This window comes from Buteo buteo, chromosome Z (assembly GCF_964188355.1).
Source record: "Buteo buteo chromosome Z, bButBut1.hap1.1, whole genome shotgun sequence".
Taxonomy (NCBI): Eukaryota; Metazoa; Chordata; class Aves; order Accipitriformes; family Accipitridae; genus Buteo; species Buteo buteo.
In genome coordinates this window covers 77,880,744-77,906,680 of record NC_134204.1, presented here as the reverse complement: position 1 = coordinate 77,906,680, position 25,937 = coordinate 77,880,744, and the positions used below count along the sequence as shown (strand labels likewise).

The window sequence follows — 25,937 nt, the reverse complement described above, 5'->3', positions numbered from 1 at the left end:
TCCATTTCAAACCCTTTTACTAGTCTGACCACATACAAAAGTGTTGGTAAGATTAATAGTACTTCATTTACTGAAGTGTAGAGGGAAGTTTTAACTTTTTCATTTTTCTCTTGGTGACCATGTAATCTCTGAAATGGCTTCATCCATTTCCTTCTTTTTCATCTTTCTTTCTCAAATGTACTACAGTTTGTCTCTCTTCACATACTTATTTTCATTTAAAATGCTAGTTTATATGAGTAAGTGGAGGCAAAATCAGTACTGGAACAATACTTCTAGAAACACACAGAAAACACACAATCACCAACCTGAAGAAACATAAGCAATTCTAAAATTTTTACTCATTGCCTTTAAACCAGGCTTTCCATTGATTTTATTGTACTTCATCCAGCAACAATCTTCAGTCAAAACTTCAGTGCAGAAGTGACAGATCCTTTGACAGCGAGGTTGGATATAACAAGGACAGCAATTAAATTACATTCTACTGTGAAAATCTACTACTTGCATTGTCAAACTCAAGAAGGCAAAACCACAGATTAAGACCTAAATAATAACTCAAGCCACCTGTAAAGACAGTTTTTAGTGGTCCTTAAAATTTTTAAATTTATAGTTCTGCCAGCTTTTGTATGGTAATTTCAGATGGAAAAGTCAACATCAGCAAAATCTCCAAGCCATTCAAATACAAAATTCACTTATGCTGTGCCACATTTGTCAGAGGAAATGCTAGACGCTTGTGTTTTAACATTATACTTCTGTTACATAGCTGACCACCATTTTCTGTTTCCATGCTACAAAAGGTACAACAATGAACATTTAAGCTCTCTTACTAGTTATGCGTCTTGTTTGCAGTGATGTGTCAAACACAGATTTGAGTGAGCTATGAATATTTTCATATTGCAAGACTGTTTATATCAGGTTTCTCATTAATAGATAAAAAAAGCCATAATCCATGCAGAAAAACTTCAATCACCATATTTAGTTAGATATGTATTTAAGTAATCAATTCTCACACATCCAAAACTCTCAAAAGTAGTTAATAATCCTTGATCTATTAAAATATTTTTCTCTTCACTAGAAAAGTGGATCAGCAGTCACTGCAATATTCTGTAAAATTATTTTTAAGAATACCAATAACTGAGAGTACTTGTTCTTTAGCTCAACTGCCCTCCCTTCCCATTCTCCCTGTCCTTATCCTCAGCCCGGGACCTTTGCAGTACTTCCCCCTTCCCATGCCAGAGGCAGAGGGAGATGAGGAAGCCCTAGCGAAGCAGAGAAGAGCTGGTGCTTCCTCAGGAACTGAACACCTACCAGAAACCCTGCCTGCATGGCCAGTCCGATAAACTGCAGAAGACAAACCCCACATACCACTAAAATGGGTGGCAACACAAACAACAGTGGATGCTACAAGAGGGCACCTGTTTCATGCCATTATCGAGCCACTTTTTGTCACAGAGTTATCTGTACCCCTTAACATTCATCTGCATGATCTCTGCCTCTTTTTGCCTCTTGTTTTCCTGAACCCCCCAATCTGATTCCTGATCTGCTTCATTCCTCTGAATACATCTTCCACCAGGGTTTTGGTATTCCTTACACTCCATGTCCACCAAAGGTGTCCCAGTTTTCCTGTATTGTGACATCTGTATCAAAATCATGCTGTCCATGGCCACAAATTCAATCTCTGTCAAAGTAACGTCTAGATGTAGGCACCTCTGCCAAGGGTGCTCACACCAGCAGCCAGCCTTTTGCTAGCTACAGCCCTATGCCTGCATCACATTACTCTGAAAAAGGCTTTTAGTTGGGTCACTGGAAAGCTGAGAGAGTTGCCCATACTACGAGTTCAAACACTAACTCAATGAGACAGGTTGACAACTTGGACAATACTCAAATTTTGCTATAGAAAAATTAGTGCAGGCAATGATTTGGTATTTTTTATGGGGCAGGTTAGTTGCTTGGTTAAATGCAAGTACACTGCATTCCCCTCATGATGCAAGCTTATTCCTCCTATCATTTAAGGATAACTGATACCACTATAACCAAATATTTAGAGGTATAAGTATCCCCACACTATGATTATGCAGCTGTGATGATGAAAGTATGTACTCTTTTCCAGTGTTTTAGTATCACTCTACTACTAATTTCTGCACAGCATGGTCAGCGTCATGGGTCTGCATGTTAATAGTACTGAACCTTACAGTGACATTATCTAGCATCATTGCTCATTCAATATTCTTGCCTGAAAAGGCTCCCATTCATAAATTAAGTGAAAAAGTTAACCATCATGTCCATTCACTTTTTTCTCCTCAGTCCTCAGAATCTCTGCTAGAACCTGTAATCCTAGTGTTTGAAGCACTGGCTATTGGCTCAGAAGGACTAGAAGGGCACATATTAGCCATTACCTACCTGGAAATACATATATATGTGTGTGTGTGTGTGTGTATATATATATATATATATATATATACACTTCTGAATGAGTTAAGAATGCAAGGTGGGCTGCGGGGGATTATCTAAAGTGGTTTCTAAATGTCAGACACTGTTTTTTCAAGACTCCCCCCAACATTTCTCTAATAGCCTGTCAGACCTTATCACAGATGACACATGGGAAAGAAACACTTCCGAGTACTTTCCTACCTGTGACAGCTTCTACCCAAACCAGGAATGATGGGACTCAAACTCTTATTTTCTCTGTGGCCCTGAAGAAGACCATCAGTATGACACCTTTGTGGTCTAAAGAGGGTCTTAGATAATGTGTATTTCATTAAAAATATTTTTAATCCATACTAGATGCCTCTGTTCATGGTGGAGAAACTTTAATACACATGGGGTTCATCCTTCTGCTAGGATGGGAGAAATGGAATATAAAGCAAACACTGTAAAGCAGGGAAGGCTTTATGTCCATGTTATGTGCCACAGCATTCTTCAGCAAAAAGCTATAGATCAAGAAAGGAATGTTAAAGAAAACAAAACAATACAAGCCCAAGACCTTCAATTGGAGGTCTGTATCCTCAAAAGCTGTATCCTCAGCTTTTTCAGAGGTTTCTCTTCTGACTGTCACAGAGTGCTACCGCTGGCAGCATGTAAGCTGTTAAGATCTCCCACAGGCACAGACCTTGGCATGCAGCTCTAGAAGAGACAGGCTCACGGCGGAAGTGCCCTAATGAAGACAATGTTGCTCAGTGAGAGGAGAAATCAGATGTCTCACCATGTCCGTGTAAAGGCTAAAGGTGTCACTACATGAGCCAAACAAATGGGGAAACTACGTCATTCTTCAGGCAAACACTGGGTGTTTGTGGCAAAGACATGCTAATGTCCAAGGTCGCAGAGCGTGTTGCTGCTGAGGGTATGATGTTTGCCTAACAGTCCCTGCGCAGTACTTCCCTCCAGGAGTATTGACCTGCAGTATGGGGGGAAAAATAAAATAAAAACAAAAAATCAAGTCTATCTACCTAGATTTGGTGAATAGCTGTAGTGTGATTTCATATAAACTGGAATGCTGATATACCCTTTGTAGAGCATTAGCATTTTTCACAGGAAAATTTTGCTAAGCAACTGAGAAGTTGTAATTGTAATATGGGTAAGTGTTTCAATGGGATTTTGGTAGAAAATTTGGCTTGCACTTGTGCACCTCAGCGTGGGCATATTTCTTCTGATAACTATCATTCTCACACATACACTGCATTAAAGGAAATACGAACTTGCAGTTTCATGAAATCTGGTACTGTGGCATTGCATTTTGCCTTTCCATATACTAATTGGAGAAGAAAAATATGTTTCTGTGCTGAATTTTCAAGTGAGGAAAATCAGTGTAATGCTTAGGAAGCCAGTGAAATGATAGTAACTCATGTCAATTAAGGATCTGTTTCTTGCTTCTGCATTTTGTTTTCTACTCCTCCTTCCTGCACTGCGTGGTTTCCTACAGATAAGCTTCCAGATTCCTAAATGGAAAGTTATGCCCAAGTCCCCTGTAAACAATTTCCATGGTTCCTCTTGTAGTTCTTTTCAGTCTGTTTTAGAAAGGGGAGGAATAATTTGAAATAACTGGAAAATGTCTCCGTTTCACAGCATCCTGAATGGCCTTATATCTACAGGGGAGGGGAAAGGGGAGAAACCCCAGGAGCGAGACGAGGTCCCATTGGTTGTGAGTGGTTGTGCTCTGACAGCCAATGACCGACCTCGAGCAATGACATCTCCCCAACCAGCCTGGGGAGGAGAGGGAATGAAGGAGTGGAGAAAAAAAAAAACCAAACCAACCCTGTCAAGAATTTTATAAAAGTTAGTGATTAGAAGAACCGGGTCTCTTCGCCGGCAACCACCTCACCAGAAGCTTGTAGCAGCAGAGGCACTCACTGTCCACTAACAAGTAAGTATAATTCATTTCTAAACTGTAAAGGTGGTATGTATATCAGCAGCTGAGACACGATGTGTTTATCTAAAGTGGGCTTGGGGAGTTCTTTTTGGTTTTGTTTTTATTTTTTTGTTCCAGGAACAGCTTGCAAGAAATAAGCACTCAGCCATTCTGCAGTGATCTTCCAATGTGACCCATTTGCTGCTAACACTGGCTTTCTAACTTAGTTTAATCACTCAGAACTCCTGGAGTAAGTGAATCCTTAGTGTAAGGGGACTAGAGCAATAACATACCTGCATTGCTTTCTAGTGCTTTGTATTGTATGTGTTTGCTTATGCTTGTGGGGTACATAAATTTATGTTTTGCAAGGAGAAGAGAGAATCACTGGAGAATGCAGCTGGTCCTGACAAACACCGATACTGACAGAACTGTAATTAGGCGTGTTTGTTGTGCAGCTTCTTCTGAAGTATTAGTGCAGTAGTGTGGATAAGATTCTTTGGCAGGGGGATCTAAGGTAGTCTGCAGCACAGGAAACTAAAAACTGCTCTTGCATTAATTAGGCTGTAACATTTCAAGTTGCGAACAGCCAGCTTCAGGAAATTGCTCAACAAACTCAAATCCTCACAGAGTCTGTGATACTCCATCACTTCCTCAACTATTCCCTGTCCCTGGCACCCGAAACTATTTAGCCCACCTGAAACCCTCACCACTGCTTCCCCCAGGCTCCCCTGCTGGCAGTATAAGACTTGAATTCTCATGCAAGTCTGGCAGCATTTTTTTACCTTCTCTCAGAAGAGCCCAGCCCTGAAAGAGAAGCAGCTTCACCCTAATGACCACACTTCCTGCCAAGAAACCAGTTTCTTGCCACCTCAGCCATCTCTAGCAGTCGTGAGTGCTCCACGAGTGCTCTGCACTGACTGCAGAGGCCAGGTCCCCGAGTACATAACCTCCTTTCATACTTGCTAGAAAGTTGAACAGGGGGTACATTTGCTCAGGGCTTGAGTGTAGCTCTGAGGCTACTATGGGAATCAGGACAGGGAACTGCAGGTCTCTTACTCCCATCCACTTGAGATAGGATGTTGAAGCAAGGTCCCTAGACAGAGCATGAAGATAGGAAAACCCCTTGTTCTCACCCTCATAAGAGCAAAAACCAACCAGACAATTTACCATCATATATGTCCCAAAGGACCTATCAAGATGGTGAAATTAGTGAGTCAATCAAAAACATCTGCTGCTTTTTCTAGGTGACAGAAATCTGAGTATCTCTTTTTGTCCCATACCTTTGACTCACTTTTTAGAACCCAGAAATGAAACATTTTGCTATACTGAAACCTTCACTCCCACTGCAAAGATAAAGGGAGAAACATCCTGTTCTTCCCTCAGAGCTCCTTCATATGTACAGGAGGCACCACTGCCACTTCAGCTCCCTAAAGCAAGTCCTCACACAGAATCACAGGCTAATTCAGGCTGAAGGGGACATTAGAATGTCTGCAGTCCAACCTCCTGCTCAAAGCAGTGTTAGACACAAGGTCAGACCAGGCTGCTTACGGCTTTATTCAGGTAGGTCTTGACAGCCTCCACGGATGGAGACAGCACAGCCTCTCTGTCAACCTGCTCCACTGCTTGGCTGTCCCAACAGTGAAAAAAAATTCTTCATATCCAGTCCAAATCGCTCGAATTTCAGCTTCTGCCTGCTGTCTCTCACCCTCCTGTCACATGCCGCTGTGAAGAGCCTGGCTCTGCCTCTTGAATTACCACTCTGTAGGTATTGGGGGCTGCTGAGAGGTGCCCCCGAAGCCATCTCTGCTCGAGGCTGAATTAGACCCAGCTCTGCAGCCTCCTCCTCGCAGAGCAAGTGCTTCAGCCCCCCACCTTCTCAGTGGCATCTGTTGAACTCACTCCAGTTTTTCAGTATCTTTCCTGTACTGCAGGAGCCCAACACTGGATGCAGCACCCAGATGTGATCTAAAGAGTGCTGAGCAGAGGGGATAATCCCTGTCCTCCCTTGCCTTTCTGGGCTGGACCCCTGGTCACACAGGATGCTGCTGGCCCTCATTGTTGGCCCCTGTTGAGCTCGCTGCCCGACAGGGCCCTGGACCTTCTCCGAAGAGCTGTTCCCCTGTCCCACCAGCCCTGGTGGGATCACTGCCAGGGCTCTGCCCCCCAGGCAACGGCTGGGCATTCGTCCTGGCTGAACTTCATGGTGCTCCTCTTGGTCTCTTCCTGCCCCCTGTCCAGCCTCTGGATGGCTGCCCAGCAATCAAGCGTATCAACTAGTCCTGCCAGCTTGGTGTCATCTGCATGCTAGATAAGAATGTGCTCCGTCAGCAAGATGGGGCCAGGCTTGCCCAGCCATTCATACCTATCAGTTTGGCCAATGTCCAAGTAACCAGTCTTACTTAGAAATAGCTTTTTAATGGAGCTCCATAGAGGTCAATAACTAGATTTATCCACTGCAATGAGAATATAAGGTACATAACTCATTATGTGTCTGTCTCTCCTAAGCATACAAGTGTAAATGAGGAGTAAATCCAGTCAGGTCAACACTGTGCCTGCATGCAATGGGCTACATTTTTGAATACTTTTCATTCTCCCCAGCAACAGTATTTATCTATTTATACATGCAACTTTCGTTTCTTCAAACCCTGGTCTTTGGATGCAGAATCTCTTGTGTGCACAGTGCAACAACATGCACATGTGGTTTGTATTGCTAACTGTCAGAGATCATGTTGAAGGGCTGTGTTGACCAGTAATCGAACAGGAAAAGCTAAATGCATGGGATACAAACTGTATTTTGAGACTTTGGTCCTGCACTTTTGGAACCAATTTTATAAAAGAAGGCAACGAAGATACCCAAGAGAAAAACTTTAAGATACTAATGCAATCTTTTCCCATCTGCAAACCAGGACTCAGGTGAGATTTTTTGTAAGATTAGAAGATGCCAGTCTCTTGAGGTGGTTGGAAAGAAAAGATGCCAATGAAGTATTAATGTTTCTAGGACAACCTGAAGTGGAATGTAACAGTTTGTTCCTTCTGCTGTTTGTCTTGCCTCTGCCCTTTAGTTCTATTAGTATTAACAGGATGCAGTGCTTGTGCTGATATCCATGAAGATATTTTCCCTGCAGTCCTCCATTATGGTAGCTGAGAAAAACTTGAGACTTCAGCAGTACAATATTTACTTTTACAACTGTGCTGTCCCCTTTCCCCCCACCCTCACCTCCTGCTGATCACAGGCTGGAGGCTGAACAAAGAACTTTGTTTGCCTAAGGAGCTGCTAAAGCCTGACAAACACTCAAGGTAGCCATAAAGCTGGGGGTTTTGTGCATGCTGTGCAGTTTTATTCTTTTGGTTTTTTCTTCCACTTTTAAAAAATGTTATGTAAGCAGTTACCACGAAGAGAATACATTGTATTCATACAATGTCAAATTAATGTGAAATCACTTGAGCTTGTGACACTAGGATGCTAGCCCACAGCCTAAAATGGGTAAATAAAAATAAAATTTATTGAAAAACTTTAGTGGTGGGACAAGTCCTAGATACTGTTACTGAGAATACAGTTCCTTCAAGCTTTTTCCTGCCTGCAAAAGTTGTCAAATTAAACAAATAAAGCAGAATAATAAGGCAAATGGGCTTCGTTCTTGGAAGAATGAAATGAGCTGCCCAGCTTTGGCAGCCTGGGCACAACTGTTTTTCCTCAGGACCTGTAAGGTGACATATCCAGCTCTTTAAGGGGGGAAATTAATGTTTCTGTGGATGCACTGGGAGCTTACTCTTTACAAAGCAGCTGAATGAAGTGTAAGTGAATGTTACTGAAATGTAAGACTTCTCCACTCCCGTTTAAATGCTCAAAGCAGTACCTTACAGCAGAGACACCCTTTCTGAATCCAATGGGGAAGATCCTCAAAGATTATGCTCCTCATGAAAGAATCACAGAAAAATAAAGTCCTAAATCAAGGGTACTTGAACATTCTGGACCTTAGAGCTATCATTAGCTTTACAACTGCTCTTTTGCCCTCATTTCTTCACCAGTTCAGTTAGAAACACTGTGCATTTTATTTGTCCTTGTAGTTCAGCAGGGTAGCTGGGAACCACTCACCATGGCCTTATAGATCATTTTCAGGAACCTTTTGGCAAATCTCCACCTACTTCTTCACACTCAATGAGATACTTGTATAGAAACTGGAACTAATCTGCTGTCTTCCAATTCATCATTGTGGAACAATACCGTAGTGTTTCAGTCTCTCAAAGTACTCACTTGGACCAGCATTATCCACTGAAAACTTGTATTTCCATATTTTGGCAATTTACTTTGCAGGCTGGTTTTGAGTGATAACTGTCTCTTTGTTATCTTTATGCAAACACTGGAAACAAGTAAGATACAACAGACATCAGTCTCATTGCTTATTGCATTGCTGGAGAGAAAGTATACCCATAACAACATAACTAGAGTGACTGACAATCTTGTAATTCAGCTAGCTGGATTAAAGATTATCTGGATACGCCTACTCGTGCTGTAGCATACCTCCAAACTGCAACTCTGAAATCCTATTACTGATTTAGCAATTCATTAGCTTTGACCTTGGACAAGATCATATTCTTGCCGGATCACCATTTTTCAGTCTTTTTGCAGAGACTGTGAACTCCTGGAGTGATTCCTCATCATTTTGCATAGCAATTTATTTAGCAGTGCTATGGTTTTGACTGAAGTGCTTACAACACAAACTATTATTACAGTAATCATAGTAATAAGCCAGTTTCCTACTTCTAAGACATGTACAGACACAGAAAGCAGATGAGGGATAAGGAGGGTTACAGGTGAACTTAATTATCTATGCAGCATACACAATAGCTCTTCCAAGTTCTTTTAGGTGGGCTGAACAGGATAAGAGCTGGGAGTGATGGAGTTGTGGTCACCACAGCAGAAGGATGCTTCCCAGAGGTCTGGCCACAGCCTGGCATACAGAGAGAGGAGTGCAGCGAAACCTGCTTTTGCAGGACCACAGCAAGACATTTCAGTGCTTGCTAAAGGAGGGAACCCTCCCTCATTTGACACAGTCTTCACCACGCACTCCTTCAAATTCCCTCTAAACCTAGAATGACTCACCATTGATAAGTTGCATAGGATGAATTCTAGTCTCAAACAACTCACAAAAAGGTAAAGCAGGTATCTGGACACTGCATCTGACTGGTCTGTACTGGTAGACAACAGCATTTGAATCTTGCACAATAACATTACTAATACCAAAGTACCTTCAACGGCAAATCAGAGACACAAATTTATAGCTGTCACAGTACTGTGATGGCATTGTTGCCAGAAAATTTTGGCACCATTTGGCATGCTGCACAGAACTCTGTTACTGTATCATGAGTAGTAGCCAGACCCCTGATTGTTTCTCCCCATCATACCCTTCAGCAGGGTGGGCAAGACAAGAATTCCCAGGCGACATAATCTGCGTGCAGGGAAAGAGGATGGAGGACTTGGCTGCGTACATGCTTATACAGGGACACATACTTGCTGGCCATCTCTGGCACATGGTGAAATGGGAAATGGCATGTTCTCACTCCTCTGTAAGGCTGAGTTTGGGAACAGAAAATGCAGATGCTGCCCAGAAGCCTGCCCCTCTGGAGGAAAACTTGGTATTGGAGGTCTTTTCTGTTGTTTTTAATGATTCATCTCATGGATTTACCATCCGCTGATAAAAACATGGGTGTTGCTTTAGCTATCACATATGATAAACAGACGGAAGACAGCCTTTATGTCTCAGGCTCACAGGCTTATACACATAGGGAAGTAACTTGGGCTATTCGGATGATCTGAGAAACTGTAATTTAATGCCATATAATCAAAACTTCAATGAGATCAAGCATTTTGTCATAACAAGACAGAACCTGGATTTCAGGTGCTGTGTATCTGCAGCAGGTAAGCCCCTGCCACAGCTGAAAAGATAGACACGGGTGGTGAATCCTTCTAAACACCCAGGTTTTCCATAGAGCAAGCAATGCGCTACAGTTCTGAAAGCAGCCATGGGGAGGACAGAATTACAAAGCAAGGCAGGAGGGTGGGGATGGAAAGTCAGCTACACAAAATAGCAAATACCACCAACACAGGCCAGGGCATGGGAGAGGGGCATTGTTAGGAAAAGTAAGCAATGTGGTAATTGGCATTCTTCTGATTGGGACCAAAAAGTCATAAGTCCTTTGCAAAGAAGTTCGCAGAGTCTGCAATCAGCATACTTGTTAGCTTGGTGCATGTTTTTATGACAGACTGACCTTCCCTTAGTCTCTGAGCAAATCCATGTAAAAAGCAGAGTCTTTCCCAATTTGGTTCTGGAAGGATGCGTTAGGATGTGTCTCCTGCATTTCTCTCTTCTGGTTTTGTCAGACACACCAACTCAAGAAGAACTCAAATGGATTTCTGAGTGTGTGCCTGTGATAACATGCTCCAGACAAGCACTGACTGCCCTCCAATAGAAACACCTCAGTGGTATCTCTGGTTCCCAGTTTGTGTATACAGTCTCCCTCAGCTTGTAACAGTAATTCTCTTCCACAGATAAGTCAACATGACCCACCAATTCCCAGCGCTGTCTCCAGAGCAGAAGAAAGCTCTTTCAGACATTGCTCAGCGGATTGTGGCTTCAGGAAAGGGGATCTTAGCTGCAGATGAATCAGTGGGTGAGTTCTGGATATCAATCAATTAGCAGTACCCAAGACTTTTTCCGTTAAGTTTGCTTCATCTTTGAAATCAGTGGAGTAAATTAAAAACACTTAGAACTGTTGACTGAGCAGGAACAACTCAGCCAAGCAGGGCTGCATCTATGGCAACAAAAGCTGACAAACTATGGGTTGAGAAGGGAAGCTCTGAACTGAAGCTCCAGTTCATTATTACATAATGGGACCAGGAGGCCAGCCAAGCCTAACACCTCTCCATCCAACCTTTGTCCACCTCGCTAGGTACCATGGGGAACAGGCTGCAGAGGATCAATGTGGAGAACACAGAGGAGAATCGCCGGGCTTTTCGAGAGATCCTCTTCTCTTCAGATGCTTCCATCAACCAGAGCATTGGGGGAGTGATCTTCTTCCACGAGACTCTCTATCAGAAAGACAGCACTGGAAAGCCATTTCCCGCTCTCATCAAAGAAAAAGGCATTGTGGTGGGAATAAAGGTGAGTATCTGCAGATGTCTGGATGGCAGCATAATCTAAAACCCATTACCAGTGAAAATTATATATGGGGCTGCACTCTCTCCTGCCAAACACCTTTTTTCTTTTTTGTGCTTGGTTTTAAAATAACTAGAGGATCTCTGCCACCATTCTCTGCATTGCTTTTGTACAACTAACCAGGAGCACATTTGCATTTAGTGCAGGAACTTTGCATTCACCAACTCGCACCTACTCACCGTTTGCTGCAATTAAATCCCTCCATGCAGTAACCTAAATCCAGTCCTTTCTGCATCTGATAGAGCTCTCGAGCCATTCCCTATGGCCATCTACACATTGTCCCTTCCTCTTGACCAATTCACTCCTCTGCCTCCCCTTTGCTCCAACATTTCCCTCGTTTGCACCCTTAGCATGTTCAGCACCATGCTTCACTCACAGTCAGCCTGCAGCGACAGACTAGCCATGGGTAAGAAGACTGATCTCTATCTTTCTGTAACCCTTCCTGTTTTCCTCATCTCCACAGCTGGATAAAGGCACAGCACCCCTAGCAGGAACAAACGGAGAAACCACCATCCAAGGTAAGGAGAGATCTAAGGAGCCTAAGTTATGACTGGTGGAACAAAAGCCATGGGGTGGCTACCCTGAGTCGCAGCCTGGGCTGGTGTCATGGTACTTTCAGAGCTATATCCTAAAGAACTGCTCTCAGTGAAGCACTGTTCTATCATCTGCAGGGCTGGATGGATTGGCTGAGCGCTGTGCCCAGTACAAGAAAGATGGTGCTGACTTTGGCAAGTGGCGTGCAGTGCTGAAGATCACTAGCACAACACCCTCTCAACTTGCCATCCAAGAGAATGCCAACACATTGGCACGCTATGCCAGCATCTGCCAGCAGGTATCTACCTTTCCTGAGATGCTGTTGCCCCTTCTCACTGTTCTCTGTGATAACATGATAGGTAACTTGAAAGGCAGATCTCTGTGAGGCTTTTGGGAAAGATGAGGTAGAAGGGCAGTGCAGCAAGAACGAATACCACCAGTCAGGGTAGACAAGAACAGTTTTTCTTCCACATCCCTAGTGTCTTCCCTGTTTTTCTTTCCTTAGCATGGCTTGGTGCCCATTGTGGAGCCGGAAATCTTGCCTGATGGAGACCATGATCTCCAACGCTGTCAGTATGTCACAGAAAAGGTAAGAGATTCCTGCCCCTCTCCTCCCCTTCACAGATCAGTAGCTGATCTTATTCAGTTTGTACTCACACATCTCAAGGAGTTTTGACCAAAAAGGCACTTCGTAACTGCATCACAAAAATGAGTTGCTCACAGTTAATAGTGAATGCAAGAGTAGAATCCATGCTTTTGGATTTCCACTCGAACCACCTATATAAGCATTCTCAATCTCAAAAAGATGCACAGGGACCAAACCCACTGACCACTCTTTCAGTACCTCAGCTTGCAGGGACAAATTCAGTAAATATGAAGAGTGGTATCCTGGTCATCTCAAAAGCAGTGGTGTCTCCAGGGCTGCAACCCCTGTGATAAATTTCATGAGAAAGCAAAATTCAATTTGATCTTCTCACACTCCCAAGGAATGAGCTGTCTTTCCACAGAAGGTTGAAGTGAAGATTTGAGCAGAGATCTACATTCGCTCCTCCTGTTTTCAGGTTCTTGCTGCTGTCTACAAGGCCCTGAATGATCATCATGTCTACCTGGAAGGGACACTGCTGAAACCCAACATGGTGACAGCTGGGCACTCCTGCCCCAAGAAGTACACCCCTCAGGATGTAGCCATAGCAACTGTCACTACTCTTCTCCGCACCGTTCCTGCTGCCGTTCCCGGTGACTCCCAGTTCATTCCTATGTATCCATTCACACTGTCACTCTTGCTGGCCTTGCTCCTACATCTGACATGCTCACTCCTCTGGCACATAAAGGTCAGGGATTGCGGTGGCTGAAGCACTTAAGCCTCGAAACCTTTTTCTTGCAGGAATCTGCTTCCTGTCTGGAGGTCAGAGTGAAGAGGAGGCTTCTGTCAACCTGAATGCCATGAATCAGTCCCCTCTGCCTAAGCCTTGGAAACTGACCTTTTCATACGGGAGAGCCCTGCAAGCCTCTGCCCTGGCAGCATGGGTGGGCAAAAGCGAGAACAAGAAGGCTGCACAGGAGGCCTTCCGCAAGCGGGCCCAGGTACGAGGCTTTCCTGCAGTGCAGGGAGGAACTGCTCACCATGAAGGGAGACATGTCACCTTCCTAAGGCTCCTCTTGTTCCCGCCCCATCTGGTGCTTCATGTTCACCAGGGATGTTGTTCTGTTATTTTTGCCTTGCTTGGTTACTCCTGCTGTCTTTCTACATCTGTCTTTCTTACTCCAAGCTAACTGTTTTCCCCTCCTTTCTCTTTCTTTTTCAGATTAACAGTTTGGCTTGCAGAGGACAGTATGTTGTGGCTGGGAAGACTGACACAGCTGCCACACAGTCGCTTTTCACTGCCAGCTACACCTACTGAAAGCGCAGGAACCTTCCTTCGTCCTGTCCTTCTTCACAAGGTGGAAGATGCTCAGAAATGAAAGAAAAACAAAGAAATCTAATTTCCCTTACCCTAAACAAAATTGGAGATAAAATGGATTAGCTTCCTCTCTACCCTATGCTCCCACAATTTACCGAGGGAATATTCTTGTTTCATCTGCACATTCCAAGGAAGGGGAATTCCTTCCATACAATAAACAACAGCTGCCAATGAATCATGAACCTGCTCTCCCTCTGGTTTAAACTTAGACCCCAGAATTGTAGGCAGATTAAGTAGTTCCCTAGCAATGCAAATACATACCCTTGCCCATCACCACATTTTGCAGCCAAAATCCTGAATTACAAAACCCAACTGTGTGTTCAATCATGGGAATAAAACAGTAATTGAAACTAATCTCTGTCTCACAATTCTTCATTCTGTATAAACTTTACAGTCTCACACATCTCTGGTTTTCAGTAGCCTATGCAAAGATTAAGTCTCAAAGCGTTACAGCTGGTGAGCTTGGGAAACCCTGAGGAGATGAAAGGGAAATAATTCAATAGTGATACAGCTGGAGAGGTTAATCCTGCTGACTGAAGTCTGACAGACACTGAGAAAAATTCAGAGATGTATATGGTGAGCAGTGCATGGGACTCAGGCCACAGATAAATACTACTACCTTCAGAAGCTTCTTCTGCCTCTGGAGAATCATGGCTGGTGTGATGAGGCTGCTATACACTGCGTTAGGGCTGCACAGGTTGAGTTGGTGCTGTGCAAAGACTATTTTGCCAAAGTGCTTTTATGGTGGCATTTTCCACAATAATTAACATAAAACATGCAGGGAGGCATCTTGGCCTACCCTGCTGGTGTAGCTTGAATAATTAGGCTGACGTTGAAGGCCCACAGCTTGACCTTTGGTATGTTGCTATGTACCTCTTAGGGATATAAGCTTCGTTAGCTAAAGCACAATTAGACAGTTGTTATCAAAAAAGGCATAAATGGCAGAAATAGCAGACCTAAGGTTATACAAGAATATTTGCCCGGCAACACGCTACACCCACCAACGAGTGACACCATGGAGCAGCCCACCAGCCAGCACAAAGCACACAACCCGAAAGACACCCCCACATGCTTCTGGACCACTTGGGACCAAGCCTGTGCAGCTGGAGCCAGCCTGCTCTGCAGGCTGCTCCTCCCAGCCACAGGCACACACTGCTCCTGCCAGCAAGGAGAGGAAAATAAGGAAAATCACTGCCCTGTAACCTCCTTGTGTTCTTTGCATTATTAACCACTCTTTCACACAGGCAACAAATAGCTGAACTCCTTCACACAGATACAATCACTGTGTAATTAATGCACGCTTTTAGTCTGTCCTGACCTCAACCTTGAATGAAGACCAAGTGAATTGCCAAAAAACACTCCAGAGGCTGATACCAGAATCAGGAACACCACCTCTTTCCTCGTTCAGTTGTGGTCCTGTAGGTCTCCATGCACGCGAGTTCAAATAAACCTCTACTCCTGTTGAGAAACACCCTACTGATTTTCTGATCTACATAGATCGCTTCTCTTAAAATACTGAGAGTGGAAAAAATGTTCCCCCAAACCAGCAAAAGAAACCCTCTCATGCTTTTATGAAACTACAGCTGTAGCTTTGCTAAATAATTGCTGCTCCTTCGCTGGACACGTCACACGTGCTGTGCCTGACGCAGCTGGCGGCTGCGGCCAGGCTTCTCGCGTCTGTGGCGGGAGCAAGAGGACATCATCCAAACATACCACCATGGAGCAACGCGAGGCTGCCTACAGAGGAAGCGCTATTTCTTGCTTTTGAAAACGAACACCCTTTTGAAAAACAGGAGAAGTGATACCCCGATATAATCGTGTGCCAGGATCGGAAACGCGGCCTACAGCACCCACTCCCTGCGGAGAGGGGCCGGCTGACAGCCCCGGCAGCCATCGCCCCCGAAAGACGGGACGCAACCCTCCACGGACAGCCGCCAAGAGTCTTCGACTGGCCCACGCACGCAGCGATCGCTACCGCCGCAGCCGGTGACGACGCGGCTCCCCGCCTTACGCTGCCTTCGCCCCACGCACTCGGCTGCCAAACCTCCCTCCCACCCCCGCGGCCGCGGCCTCTGCCCTGCCCGCCCCGCGGGGTGCGTGGGGCAGGCGGGGGGATGGCGGGGCGATGGCGGACCGAGGGGGCGGCGGTGGCGGGGCGGTGGCGGGCCGAGGGGGCGGCGGTGGCGGGCCGAGGGGGCGGCGGGCCGGGCCGGTTCGGCGGCGACCGTGACGGGCGGGACTACCGTTCCCGTGAGGCAGTGCGGGGCGGAAACGCGTGACTCCCCGCGCGGGCTGGCGGGAAGAGGCTCGTCCTCCCCTCAGGATGATGGCGGCGGCGGTGGCGGTCCTGCGGGCGGCTGGCCGGCGGCGGGGCCTCGGCGCTCCGGCGCGCAGGGCGTTTTGGGGCGGCCTGAGGTAACGGCGGGGGAAGGGTCTCCCGCCCTGTGTTTTGGGGGGTGGCTCCCGGGGGCGGGCAGGGCAGGGCAGGCGCTGGCGGCTCTCGGGCCCGCTGCCTCCCCGTGCTGGGCCTGCGACCGGCCGGGCCGAGGGCGGCTGGGGGGTGTGTGTGTGGGGGGGGGTGTGCTGGGCAGGCCCGCGCCCTGTCACCGTGACCCCCGGCCGAGTCGGGAGAGCAGCGGCTGGTCACTCAGACCTGCCCTCCTCGGTTTTCGTGCAGCAGAGCGCCTTGGGTCGCAGGCCTCGGGGCGTGCAACCAGTGCCCTCCCTGACGCCGTCCTTGCCGGGGGCGCGCTGCTAGCAGGCGGGTGTGACGGTGCGGAGTTAGGCTTTTTAATGCGCGTACCCGCTTCGGTAAGGGAATTTGCTAGGTGTGGAAAAAACGTTTCGGGGCAGTACTACAACGGGAACGAGGAAGAGTCGTTTCTGTATCACTTCTTGGGTGACACCGTGCTTGTGTTGTTGACTGGATTGTGGCATGTGAGCAAGTCAAATAACTTGGAGGTTTTCTAGTTAAAACTAGTGATCGTATTTTTTTTATCCGTGCGCACTGATTTTTTCTATAGTAGTGGTTATTTTCTGTTATCCTTTTGTTTTCCACAGCAGATTAGAAAATGGAGCAGTAACTGGGAAAACAAGTCATTAATCTGGTTAAAATCCTATTTACACTCAGACCAATAAAATAAGCTAGGCAGGTGATGGCTGTGTAGAGACAGCCTGGGTGGCAAGCAGCATTTGGGGGGAAACCAAAGGTCTAGCCTATGCGCTTTTGTTCTTGGACGCATAACGAACCTGCTGTGTCCATGGGATGTGTAAACTCTCTACAGGCTAGGTTGAGTCCGATATTAAACGATTATGAATAGAAATGTGCTCTGACTCAGTCTTAAGTACCCCAGAGACTGAAAATACTTCTGTCTGGTGTCAGCAGGAAGGAGGAAAAAGAAGGAGAAGCAGACAAAATGGTTCATGAAGAGAAAAGTGAACCCAGCCTGATCTGTCCTCCACCACGCAGCAGAAGCTATCTTCCTCCGGAGGATATACAGAGCTGTCTTGAGTCTCACGTCAGGGAGATTTTTGGACCCTCACTTCCTGATAATTGGCAGCAGACGCCCCTCAAAGAAAACAGGTTAAAGTATCGCCTCCTGGCTCAGCTGGCAGCAGAACTTGGTCACACTGTCCCCAACTCTCGGCTCCACCTGATGTGCAGTGCTGAGGATGTCCTGAATTTCTACAGCACTCCTGTGAAGGATGCTTCCAAGTTTGATGAACTGTGCGCTGCAGAGCTACCCCCAAACCTGAAGATTACCTGGGAGCAATGAGTTGCACCATGAAGCATCACTTTGCTTTGCTTGTGTTCCTAAGGCAGGACTGCAGAGCAGAAGCAGAGCCCTTTTATTGTGGTAGCAACCAAATATATGAATATCACTAATAAAAGGTCATTTAGTTATCCTCGGGTTTCATTGGTTCCGTGTATTACATACAGAAAATACATATTACATTACAGAAAAAAGAGCAGAAGTTCTCCTTGTGAAACTGACGCAGTGTGGTCAGTAATGGTACTGATGTATGCTTTCTGGCCTTTACCCTGTTGCTCAACAGTTAGAGGGTCCAGTGGGGATAAACAGGGGAGACCAACTCCCCAGTTTCTTCCCTCACCTCATAAACTTCTTGTGTCCAGCTCTGAACTGTGTAATGGGCTTTTCTGAGTGCAGTTTGGCTGTGTCAGGAGCCCTGCTCAGCTTGGCCACCAAGACTAGCAGGGCCAGCAAACTCTTGGGGAAGGAGTGGGGAGGTAAGCCAGCATTTTTTATTTTTTTTTTTTCCCTTGAGCTTGAGAAGAAGACCCAGTCAGCAATAAGGTTTTGAAAAGCCATCACAGGTGCTATCTTAAAATAAAACTACTTGTTTTACTCAAAATTGCTACAGGAAAATAGTGCCAAATGGAATTCTGAAATCTCTTAACTCAGTAATGGTGAACTCTCCAACAGCCCAACAGAACCAGCTGCTGCCATCAAAGCAGCTTGTAGAATTCTTCCATGTCTGTTGAAGGACCCCGTTTTTATATTTGTAAATTCTGTTGCTGCTTCTAGTAGCTACTAGTTTTTCTTGTATGTTAGCTTTTCTGTAGCTATGGAAAAACATGTAATAGCTGTATGTTAGTTTTTCTTCCCGTGTAACTGATGGTGTAGGTTTGCCTTTAATCAGAGGAGGCAAGCAGTGAAATCAGGAGGACAAGAAAATGAATGCAACAGTCTGAGAAATGCATGGTGCTTTGTGAATGTTTTCTACAAAACAGGTTGTTTACAGTGAGGTTAGATTCTGTAGGTGTGGTATTTCTGGGAATGATCCAGCAATACCCTGGTTATACTGCTCACTCTCCTGAACCCTAGCTCCCCTGGTTTCTCTTAGTGTATAATACCTGAAGCACGCTTAGGAACTGCTGCTTTTGTGTGTTACAGTGCTCAGTTTCTTTATTCAGCACACTTCTCAAGTGCTGCTTTCTTATAGCTCTGAAGAGATTGAAGAAACCTGTTCTTTCTTCCTTTTGACTCCTGGGGAATTACAGAATAGCTTAAGTTTACTACTACGTGTTCCATTGTGGGATGAACGTGAGGGGACTGGGGATGTTTCACTGGTCGCTGTGGAAGGCTGGCTGTTCACAAATGCCTTTTTCCCTGTAGCTTATGGAAAAACACAGTGTGATAGCTAAATCGGCGTCATCTTGTCTGCTTCAGAGGCTGTTTGGGAGCAATGAATTGGAAGCATTTTTTTCATTAAATTATGTCTTCTTTCCATCAAAGGAGAGATACTTAGGTCTCCTTGTTTCCTCTTACTGAGTGCTTCTTATCTCAAAAAAACTTTCAGTGGTAGTTGCACTTTCTGCTCATTCCCCCCCTTCTGTGTCTCCCAATATGTAACTTCCATAGCTCATTTAACGTGATCAAAAGAGAGAGTGAAAAACAGATGAGTGAAAAATAGGATAGGTAAGAAGGGAGCATGACAACAGCCTCGTCTCGTGTTTTGCTGTGCCTGAATTAAGTCAAATTGCCATTTCCCTAATCTCAGATACTTTGGTCTCTCTGAGGTGCAAACCTCATGCTTCCATCAGCACACCTGTGCAAGAAGCTGCAGGGGCCAACCTACAAGGGGAGATCCCACATGGGTATTTGAGATACAAAACAAATATTTAACTGCTTGTAACAAGGTGAAAAAGCAGAAGTCTGAAATGAGGTCAAAGTCTTGTGTAGAATACCCGTGCCATGGAAGGACTAAGACTTCTAGGTGCTTAAACACTTTCTTCTTTTATCCTTGGGCTTTCAAAAGTACTTAATTTCTATTGAATTAAATTATAAATAAATAAAAGCCCCACCTGTGCATTTGCCAGAGGGCTGATGTTCATTTGTTTTAGGCAGAACCAGTAGAGAAGGTCAAAAAGAAAGTGTAAAGAAGCCAGGTTAGGAGGGTGTTTCTTAACGGGGAGACTGGATGCCAGACTGGGTGGACTAGTGTGTCCATGAACGAGAGAAAGCTGTGGTGCACTAAGAAGAGACTCCTGCATGTGTACAGCCAGCTGAGGGAGGCTGTCCTACACCACTCTGTCTGCCAGCCTGTGGGGGCATCGGCAAAGTCTGTCCATTCACGTTTCGGGAAGGATGAACATTTTATTTCTAATGCTGACCTCCGGTTTTGATGAGATGTGCCAGTTTGCCCTCCGTACAGGTACTCGATTAAGATAGGGGCAGGTGGTTTTCCTGATGCCAAGAGTCACGTTCCAGAGCCTTCACACAGCTGAGCGGCACAATCTGCACACCAGGAGGAGCAAGAACACCAGGTCTGCAGGGGTACCCACTTTTCTGTCAGACGGGAGTTAGCCTGGGAGGGCAGAGGAAGGCCACAACCATCCAGCTGGGTAACCCCCGAAGCTGGGGGGTGGGACACTGCTGCCAGTAACATTACATAGGCCAGGTTCATTCCTGAAGTGCATGAAACTGCACAGCCCAATGGCCATATATCCATCTTAAGAGATGATCCAACTGCAATGTGTTTATTTTACGCAGTTAGTCATAACACAGGACTACAGAAGCCACTGTTAGCTGCCTAAGCTTACTGTACACAGCACATAGAGAATGATGTGCCTCAGAACAGGAACTAAAGAAAAAAAAATTAACCAAAGGCTACCTAAAGACTGATTTTTCACTGGGTCAGAGATTCCAGGAGGTGGACACACATTGCTCCTGAAGGGAAAGGCACCTGGGAAAAGCAAATACACTGTTAGGTTTAGACTTCCTGTACAAGGGGTTATCTGTCAACTGGAAAAGGCTGAGGGTACTATAAATCTAAGATGGTAACAAACACATAGAGCTAGCCAAGAGGAAATGCAATGAACATGTGTGATAGGTCTAGCTTCATCTAACCAGTCATCTAGAACTTGGGCACTTGCAAACAAGCATGCACACCCCTGTGGATCTGCACCTACCTGCAGACCTCACCTCTCCCAGGTGCAGGCATCCTTAGGTACCATGTCAAAGAAGAGAGCAGGGCTTACTTGCTTATTTCAAAGTGGAGAGGGGTGTCTCTCACCATGCTGCACTATAACTGGAAGGATAAAGCAGTCGTTCAGGAAGTGGAAAACGGAGATTCAAATCCTTCTTCAAGCTGGAGGATGGGAAAGAAACTCAAACCCGCATCTTCCACCTTCAGAAAGACTGCCCACATCATCATACTAGAGGATAAGCAGAGGGGGACAACATCACTACCAATTCTGTGGAAGCTATTGACCACGAATGCAAGATTCATGCTGTGGTAACAGCACACTTGGGAGGAACAAAACCCCAGGGACCACACCTGCAAAAACTAGGCTTCAGAATACAAAGTTTTTATTTTAGAATTCAATCCCCTGCTAACCCGTTGCAGTATGAGTGGACTAACGTGCTGCTGAATGGGTGTATTGGAGTATTCATTGCTGATAAGCTTTCCTAAAATGTCATTATTCTCCTAACACAGCAGAACAAGGACTGGTTCCGCAGCCAAATTTATGAAGCAGAAATTTTCCATGTGGAATTTGGATCAAAGTTGTAGTGAGGGACCCAGAACACTATCAGTGGTTCCTCATGGTCACAGACAGCCTGCATGGCCGACGTCTGACCCTTACACTCCTAAGACTGAAGCAGACGTCAGTAAAGCCAGAAGAAAATACCAACGTGGAAGAAACACACCGCAAGACCAGACACAAACGGACATCCCAAATTTTCTTTGTGTCACAGGCAAATGACAGACACCAGGCTACACGTTTTGGTTTTTTGATAATTTTTTTTTGCATCTGTTTTGGAAAAAATATACAAAAAAAGCCAAGAAGAACCAACATGGAAATGTGAGGTAAACATTCCAGTAAAAGTACAGACAGAGGCTCCATTCTTTAAAGGAGACACACAGCAGTTATCACCATGCTAGAAGAATGAGATGCAGGAAAATCCTAGAAACAGTGAAAAGTCATGTAATGAAGCCTTTGCCCCAGTTCTAGCCATTGTAAATGGGGTCTTTTTTGTTCTTTCCCCACCCCCCACCCACACTTAATTGTCTTTTTAATCCTTAAACAAAGTTGTTAAATTGTAAAATAGCAGTTTTGATATAAATTCTGTATGGCAGAATTTACAAAAATGCAGACTGCTACTACAAACTGTGTCAGTTTCTTTAGTCTTTTTGACTTGCCAAAGCCCCTCAGTGAAAAGTACACTGTCGGGGCAAAATTGGCTTCCTGGTTACGCCAAACTGAACGCCAAGTAATGCCACTCCACTGAGGAAGTGGTGTCACTTCTCCGTTGCACCAGTGTTACTAGTTACCCCACAAATCTATGATGAAGTTATGAAACACTTAAAGCACAGCCTCAGCTCCACAGTGGTGGCTGTATATCCCCATAGTCAATTCCTGAAGCCAGGTTTCACTGGGAGCTTTAGCTGGGCCTCGGGGAGGAATGGAGATCTAGGGAGATGATATAGTCAGCTCACATGCTATCAGCTACTACTATAAATTTTCATGTCCAGTCTGTATATATTGCAGACTATGTTGTTTTAGTTATTCTTCAATAACTAGCACAATCACCCACACCAGAACAATCAGGCTTTGATTCAGTAAGATGCTTAAGGACATACTTCAAGTCTGCCAAGTAGTCTGGAAATGGATGGCTAACTGAAGTCCATAATGCTAAGGAATGCTTAAGTAGCTCACTGAATCAAGAAGGGATGTTTATTACTTGTTGATAGTATCATTCAGGTTAGATTCCTGATCACCAGTATTTTAATCTGATTTAAATATATGCAATTACTTCAGATCTATGCTGAGCTTACTTAGATCAGAATCTGACCCACTGGTAGAAGCACTTCTTATGGTAAGAAAAAGTGAAATTTTTTTTTTCCCAAGATATATAAATTCAAAAATAAAAAAAAAAATTGTGTACAAATATCACATAACAACATCAACAATTCCATAGATGTAGTTCCTCAGTGCACACTTTAAACAAGAAAAGGGTTTTTTTGTTCTTTTTCGTTTTGCTTTTAAATTCTGGCATAATAATATTAAAGCTGACAAAAAAATCAGGGCAAGCTACATCACTTCCTCATACAAAAAAAGTACAAAACATTAGCCTCTAACTAGACATAACATAATACTGGTCATCACAGTTAGACATTTAGTAACTGTGTGTCTTGGAGTATTGTACTGGAGGGTAATAAAAAATAGCTTCGGTTGCCAATCTTCCATCTCAGGTTACTTCAGTCATAGAGGCAGAGTGATTCTGCAAAGAGGAAAAGGCAAACAAACACATGAACATTTATATACAATTTGGCATTTACATACCTAATGTGCAGAATGAATGAGAAAAATGTCCACTAATAAAATATTTGTTGCCCAGCTAGTGTAGGGCCTTAAAATGAAGAGATCACTGCAAACATGACTGCTGTCTATCCTGAGCTGGTGGTGGGAAACTCAAGCCCTGCTTCTGGGCTATGAACGCTCACTAACAGGCTTGAAAAACAAGGTGCGACTTTTTCAATAAAGACTTTCAAACGGGTCTGGATCCTGTCCAGAGGGACATGTCAGTACAGGCTCAAGCACTTCATACAGTCACATTACTAATACAGTAGGTCTGTCCTCAGTCATGAAGAACTTAAAAGACCATGGTTTGTCTTCATGTGATGTCTGCATGTAGATCCTACACAGTTTGCTGCTAGGGAACACATAGAGCTTAAAACCATACAGAGGTGGGGTCATTATGCCAAAACACATGCAGCCACAGATATATAGCAACACAGAAGTCCTCTTTAGGGGACAATAGTGTTGATTTAACCTTCTTGGAAGCCAATGTCCAGGACTTCAGTGGCAGTACTGAGTCGTCCTTGTGTCATGCTGCATCGATGTGGGTGCAAGCAAAACAAGAGTGGGAATAGATGCAGAAATCTGCACAAAGGATGATGCAACTTCTATATCTGAAGAAACACTAATGAGCAGGCACTCCCAAGGATTTGTTTATAATAGCTTCAGAGTGGGATCATGTTTTTCCCAATCTACTCCTGCATGGTAGAAGTATGGTCATTTAGAGAGTGATACCCTGAATCAGAGAAAATTATCTTTTTGGTTACAGTGGACATCAACAGTTAAGGCCTAGTCCCTAGTTACACTTCACAGTCCAGAAGATACAAATAGCTGACTAGGCAAATTTTTTCTCACAGTCTGTGAATATTTTCACCTGTTCAACCCTTTTGTCATACATGATACAATGTGGATATGTAAGTAGCACTTAGTTTCTGGACTGCAAATCCACCAAGAGAACAGTTAATGCACACAGTTCTGCAGATTTAGTTGAAGGCCTTCCAGCAAATCTTTGCCTAATCAAAATTGACTTTTCAATTAAGCAAAGTATGTCCAGGAGCTAGAAACAGTGTCTCTTCCATTTTTTTAATTCCTATTTTCAGTTTATTTGTCAAAAGGTTTAACAAAAGTCACTATTGATCTTGCCACACACCATGTACACAGGAATGACAGGCCATCTAATAAAGGAAGAACAATTTAAAGAACAAATTAATTACACTAGGGCATTTCAGATAACTGATAAACTGCAGTTCCTCTTTGTTCCCAGAAATTCTTGGCAGGTGGCATTTGCTTGTCTGTTTTGAAAGGACTGGTTATGATTCAGTTACAACAACACAAGCCATTTGAATTTAGTAGTTTAAGAAGAGAAACACCATCAATAATGACACTCCTGCTAGCCTGTTTTTTTTGAAACTTGAAAGAATGCTATTAATGATGACGACTTGGAGTTAAAAAACAGTACATGATTTCTTCTTTTTATAGAAGATACTGAACAGTAATAAGGATAAAAAACTAATCTCTATAATATTTTTCTGGACATCATAGTTTATTCTCAGGATTACGAATGTTAGAGTAAATCCTTAAGACATCCCAAAAGCATTCCAAAGTGTAATTAGGCAGACTTATCTTTACTTTTCTCTCAGTTTTCTATTCTTCTAAGCAAAAGTTTGTTATCACAAACAATATGCAGAGGCACGTGAAACCTTACTGCTTTAGCTTTGGACATGCACAGGGGCAGAGGATCTACAGTATTTGCTAGTTTAAGGGATAAATGCCTTAAAACAAACTCTCCCCTGATGCAAATTCATTCTGTTCAATGGGCTTAACGTCAGGAATAAAACAGCTCCCTGTATAGTTATGTATACAGCTACTTTTTACTCTGCCATAACAGAAAATGTGCTTGGTGATGGTCTGGGTGAAAGGATTTACAGTACCTGTGCACTCAATGTCTCCAGAGGACTTTCCACTCTTGGAAAAGCCATTAGCGGCACTCCTCGCGGGTCTTCAGGCTTCGGTTTAGAAGGAGCTCCATGAGTGCCTTTAAAGTTATGGACAACACATATCCCCTGTGTAATTCAGGGAAAAAAAAAAAAAAAAAAGTGAGGTCAGCCAGCATGTTCTGTCCATAGGCAAAACTCAAATGAATTACCATCAGGGGTCTCACAACTGCCAGTTTTTGCAAAGAACTTAACCGGGGTATTGGTTAAAGGCATCATCTATCTCAGCCTTGGGCTACAGTGTGTTTACTGACGTAGTTGTGCGTGGTGGACTACCTTGGTAAATGGATTCATCTGGCCTGTAATGTGAGGTGATGAACCATATCTCAGCCTTTTTACATTTTATACAGCAGAGACTTCCATGTCTGCTTTATCATCATAGAACTCCCGACTACCCTGATGATGCATTTTATTGGCCAAATACTCCCTTCAGACTCTTCCTGTCATTTCCAAAGTGAAAACAGCTCACTGGATGGCTGAATCTACCTCACATCTGGATGACATCAAGCTCATTTAGCACCATTCCTGCATACTTCCAGCACAACTGCTGTGGGGTTTATTCCA

The 25,937-nt window shown here is 44.4% G+C and overlaps 3 protein-coding genes across 6 annotated transcripts in view; 2 read left to right on the top strand and 1 right to left on the bottom strand.

Moving 5' to 3' along the window:
• Positions 1-4,138: 4,138 nt before the first annotated feature.
• Positions 4,139-14,399, top strand: ALDOB (aldolase, fructose-bisphosphate B). The gene is made up of 9 exons (XM_075019662.1): positions 4,139-4,357; positions 10,893-11,014; positions 11,294-11,505; positions 12,023-12,077; positions 12,231-12,391; positions 12,599-12,682; positions 13,155-13,329; positions 13,478-13,677; positions 13,899-14,399. Exons 2-9 carry the CDS (start codon positions 10,903-10,905, stop codon positions 13,992-13,994), a joined length of 1,095 nt encoding a protein of 364 aa, XP_074875763.1. The 5' UTR covers positions 4,139-4,357; positions 10,893-10,902; the 3' UTR covers positions 13,995-14,399.
• A 1,925-nt stretch (positions 14,400-16,324) lies between these two features.
• MRPL50 (mitochondrial ribosomal protein L50) lies at positions 16,325-17,966 on the top strand. 2 transcript variants are annotated; one of them, XM_075019865.1, is made up of 2 exons: positions 16,325-16,469; positions 17,440-17,966. In XM_075019865.1, the coding sequence occupies exons 1-2, from the start codon at positions 16,378-16,380 to the stop codon at positions 17,828-17,830; spliced, it is 483 nt and encodes a 160-aa protein (XP_074875966.1). In that variant the 5' UTR covers positions 16,325-16,377; the 3' UTR covers positions 17,831-17,966. The 2 variants fall into 2 exon arrangements, with proteins under 2 accessions (XP_074875966.1, XP_074875965.1); XM_075019864.1 differs by having other exon boundaries at positions 16,326-16,469; positions 17,437-17,966.
• A 5,209-nt stretch (positions 17,967-23,175) lies between these two features.
• PLPPR1 (phospholipid phosphatase related 1) overlaps positions 23,176-25,937 on the bottom strand; it is a 135,206-nt gene continuing 132,444 nt past the window's right edge. For all 3 annotated transcript variants that reach the window (XM_075019856.1, XM_075019857.1, XM_075019855.1), the window contains exons 7-8: positions 25,311-25,442; positions 23,176-23,302 (exon numbers count right to left, since the gene is read on the bottom strand). In XM_075019856.1, coding sequence (XP_074875957.1) covers positions 23,270-23,302; positions 25,311-25,442 — 165 coding nt within the window. In that variant the 3' untranslated portion in view covers positions 23,176-23,269. The remainder of the gene's footprint in view (positions 23,303-25,310; positions 25,443-25,937) is intronic.

What these genes read in the sequence shown, in the direction of transcription:
- ALDOB (XM_075019662.1), top strand. Translation starts at nt 10,903, where the DNA reads ATGACCCACCAATTCCCAGCGCTGTCTCCAGAGCAGAAGAAAGCTCTT. An exon ending in AGCTGCAGATGAATCAGTGG is followed by an intron (nt 11,015 to 11,293) that starts GTGAGTTCTGGA and finishes CCACCTCGCTAG; the next exon opens with GTACCATGGGGAACAGGCTG. An exon ending in CCTTCCGCAAGCGGGCCCAG is followed by an intron (nt 13,678 to 13,898) that starts GTACGAGGCTTT and finishes TTTCTTTTTCAG; the next exon opens with ATTAACAGTTTGGCTTGCAG.
- MRPL50 (XM_075019864.1), top strand. Translation starts at nt 16,378, where the DNA reads ATGATGGCGGCGGCGGTGGCGGTCCTGCGGGCGGCTGGCCGGCGGCGG. An exon ending in GCGTTTTGGGGCGGCCTGAG is followed by an intron (nt 16,470 to 17,436) that starts GTAACGGCGGGG and finishes GTCTGGTGTCAG; the next exon opens with CAGGAAGGAGGAAAAAGAAG.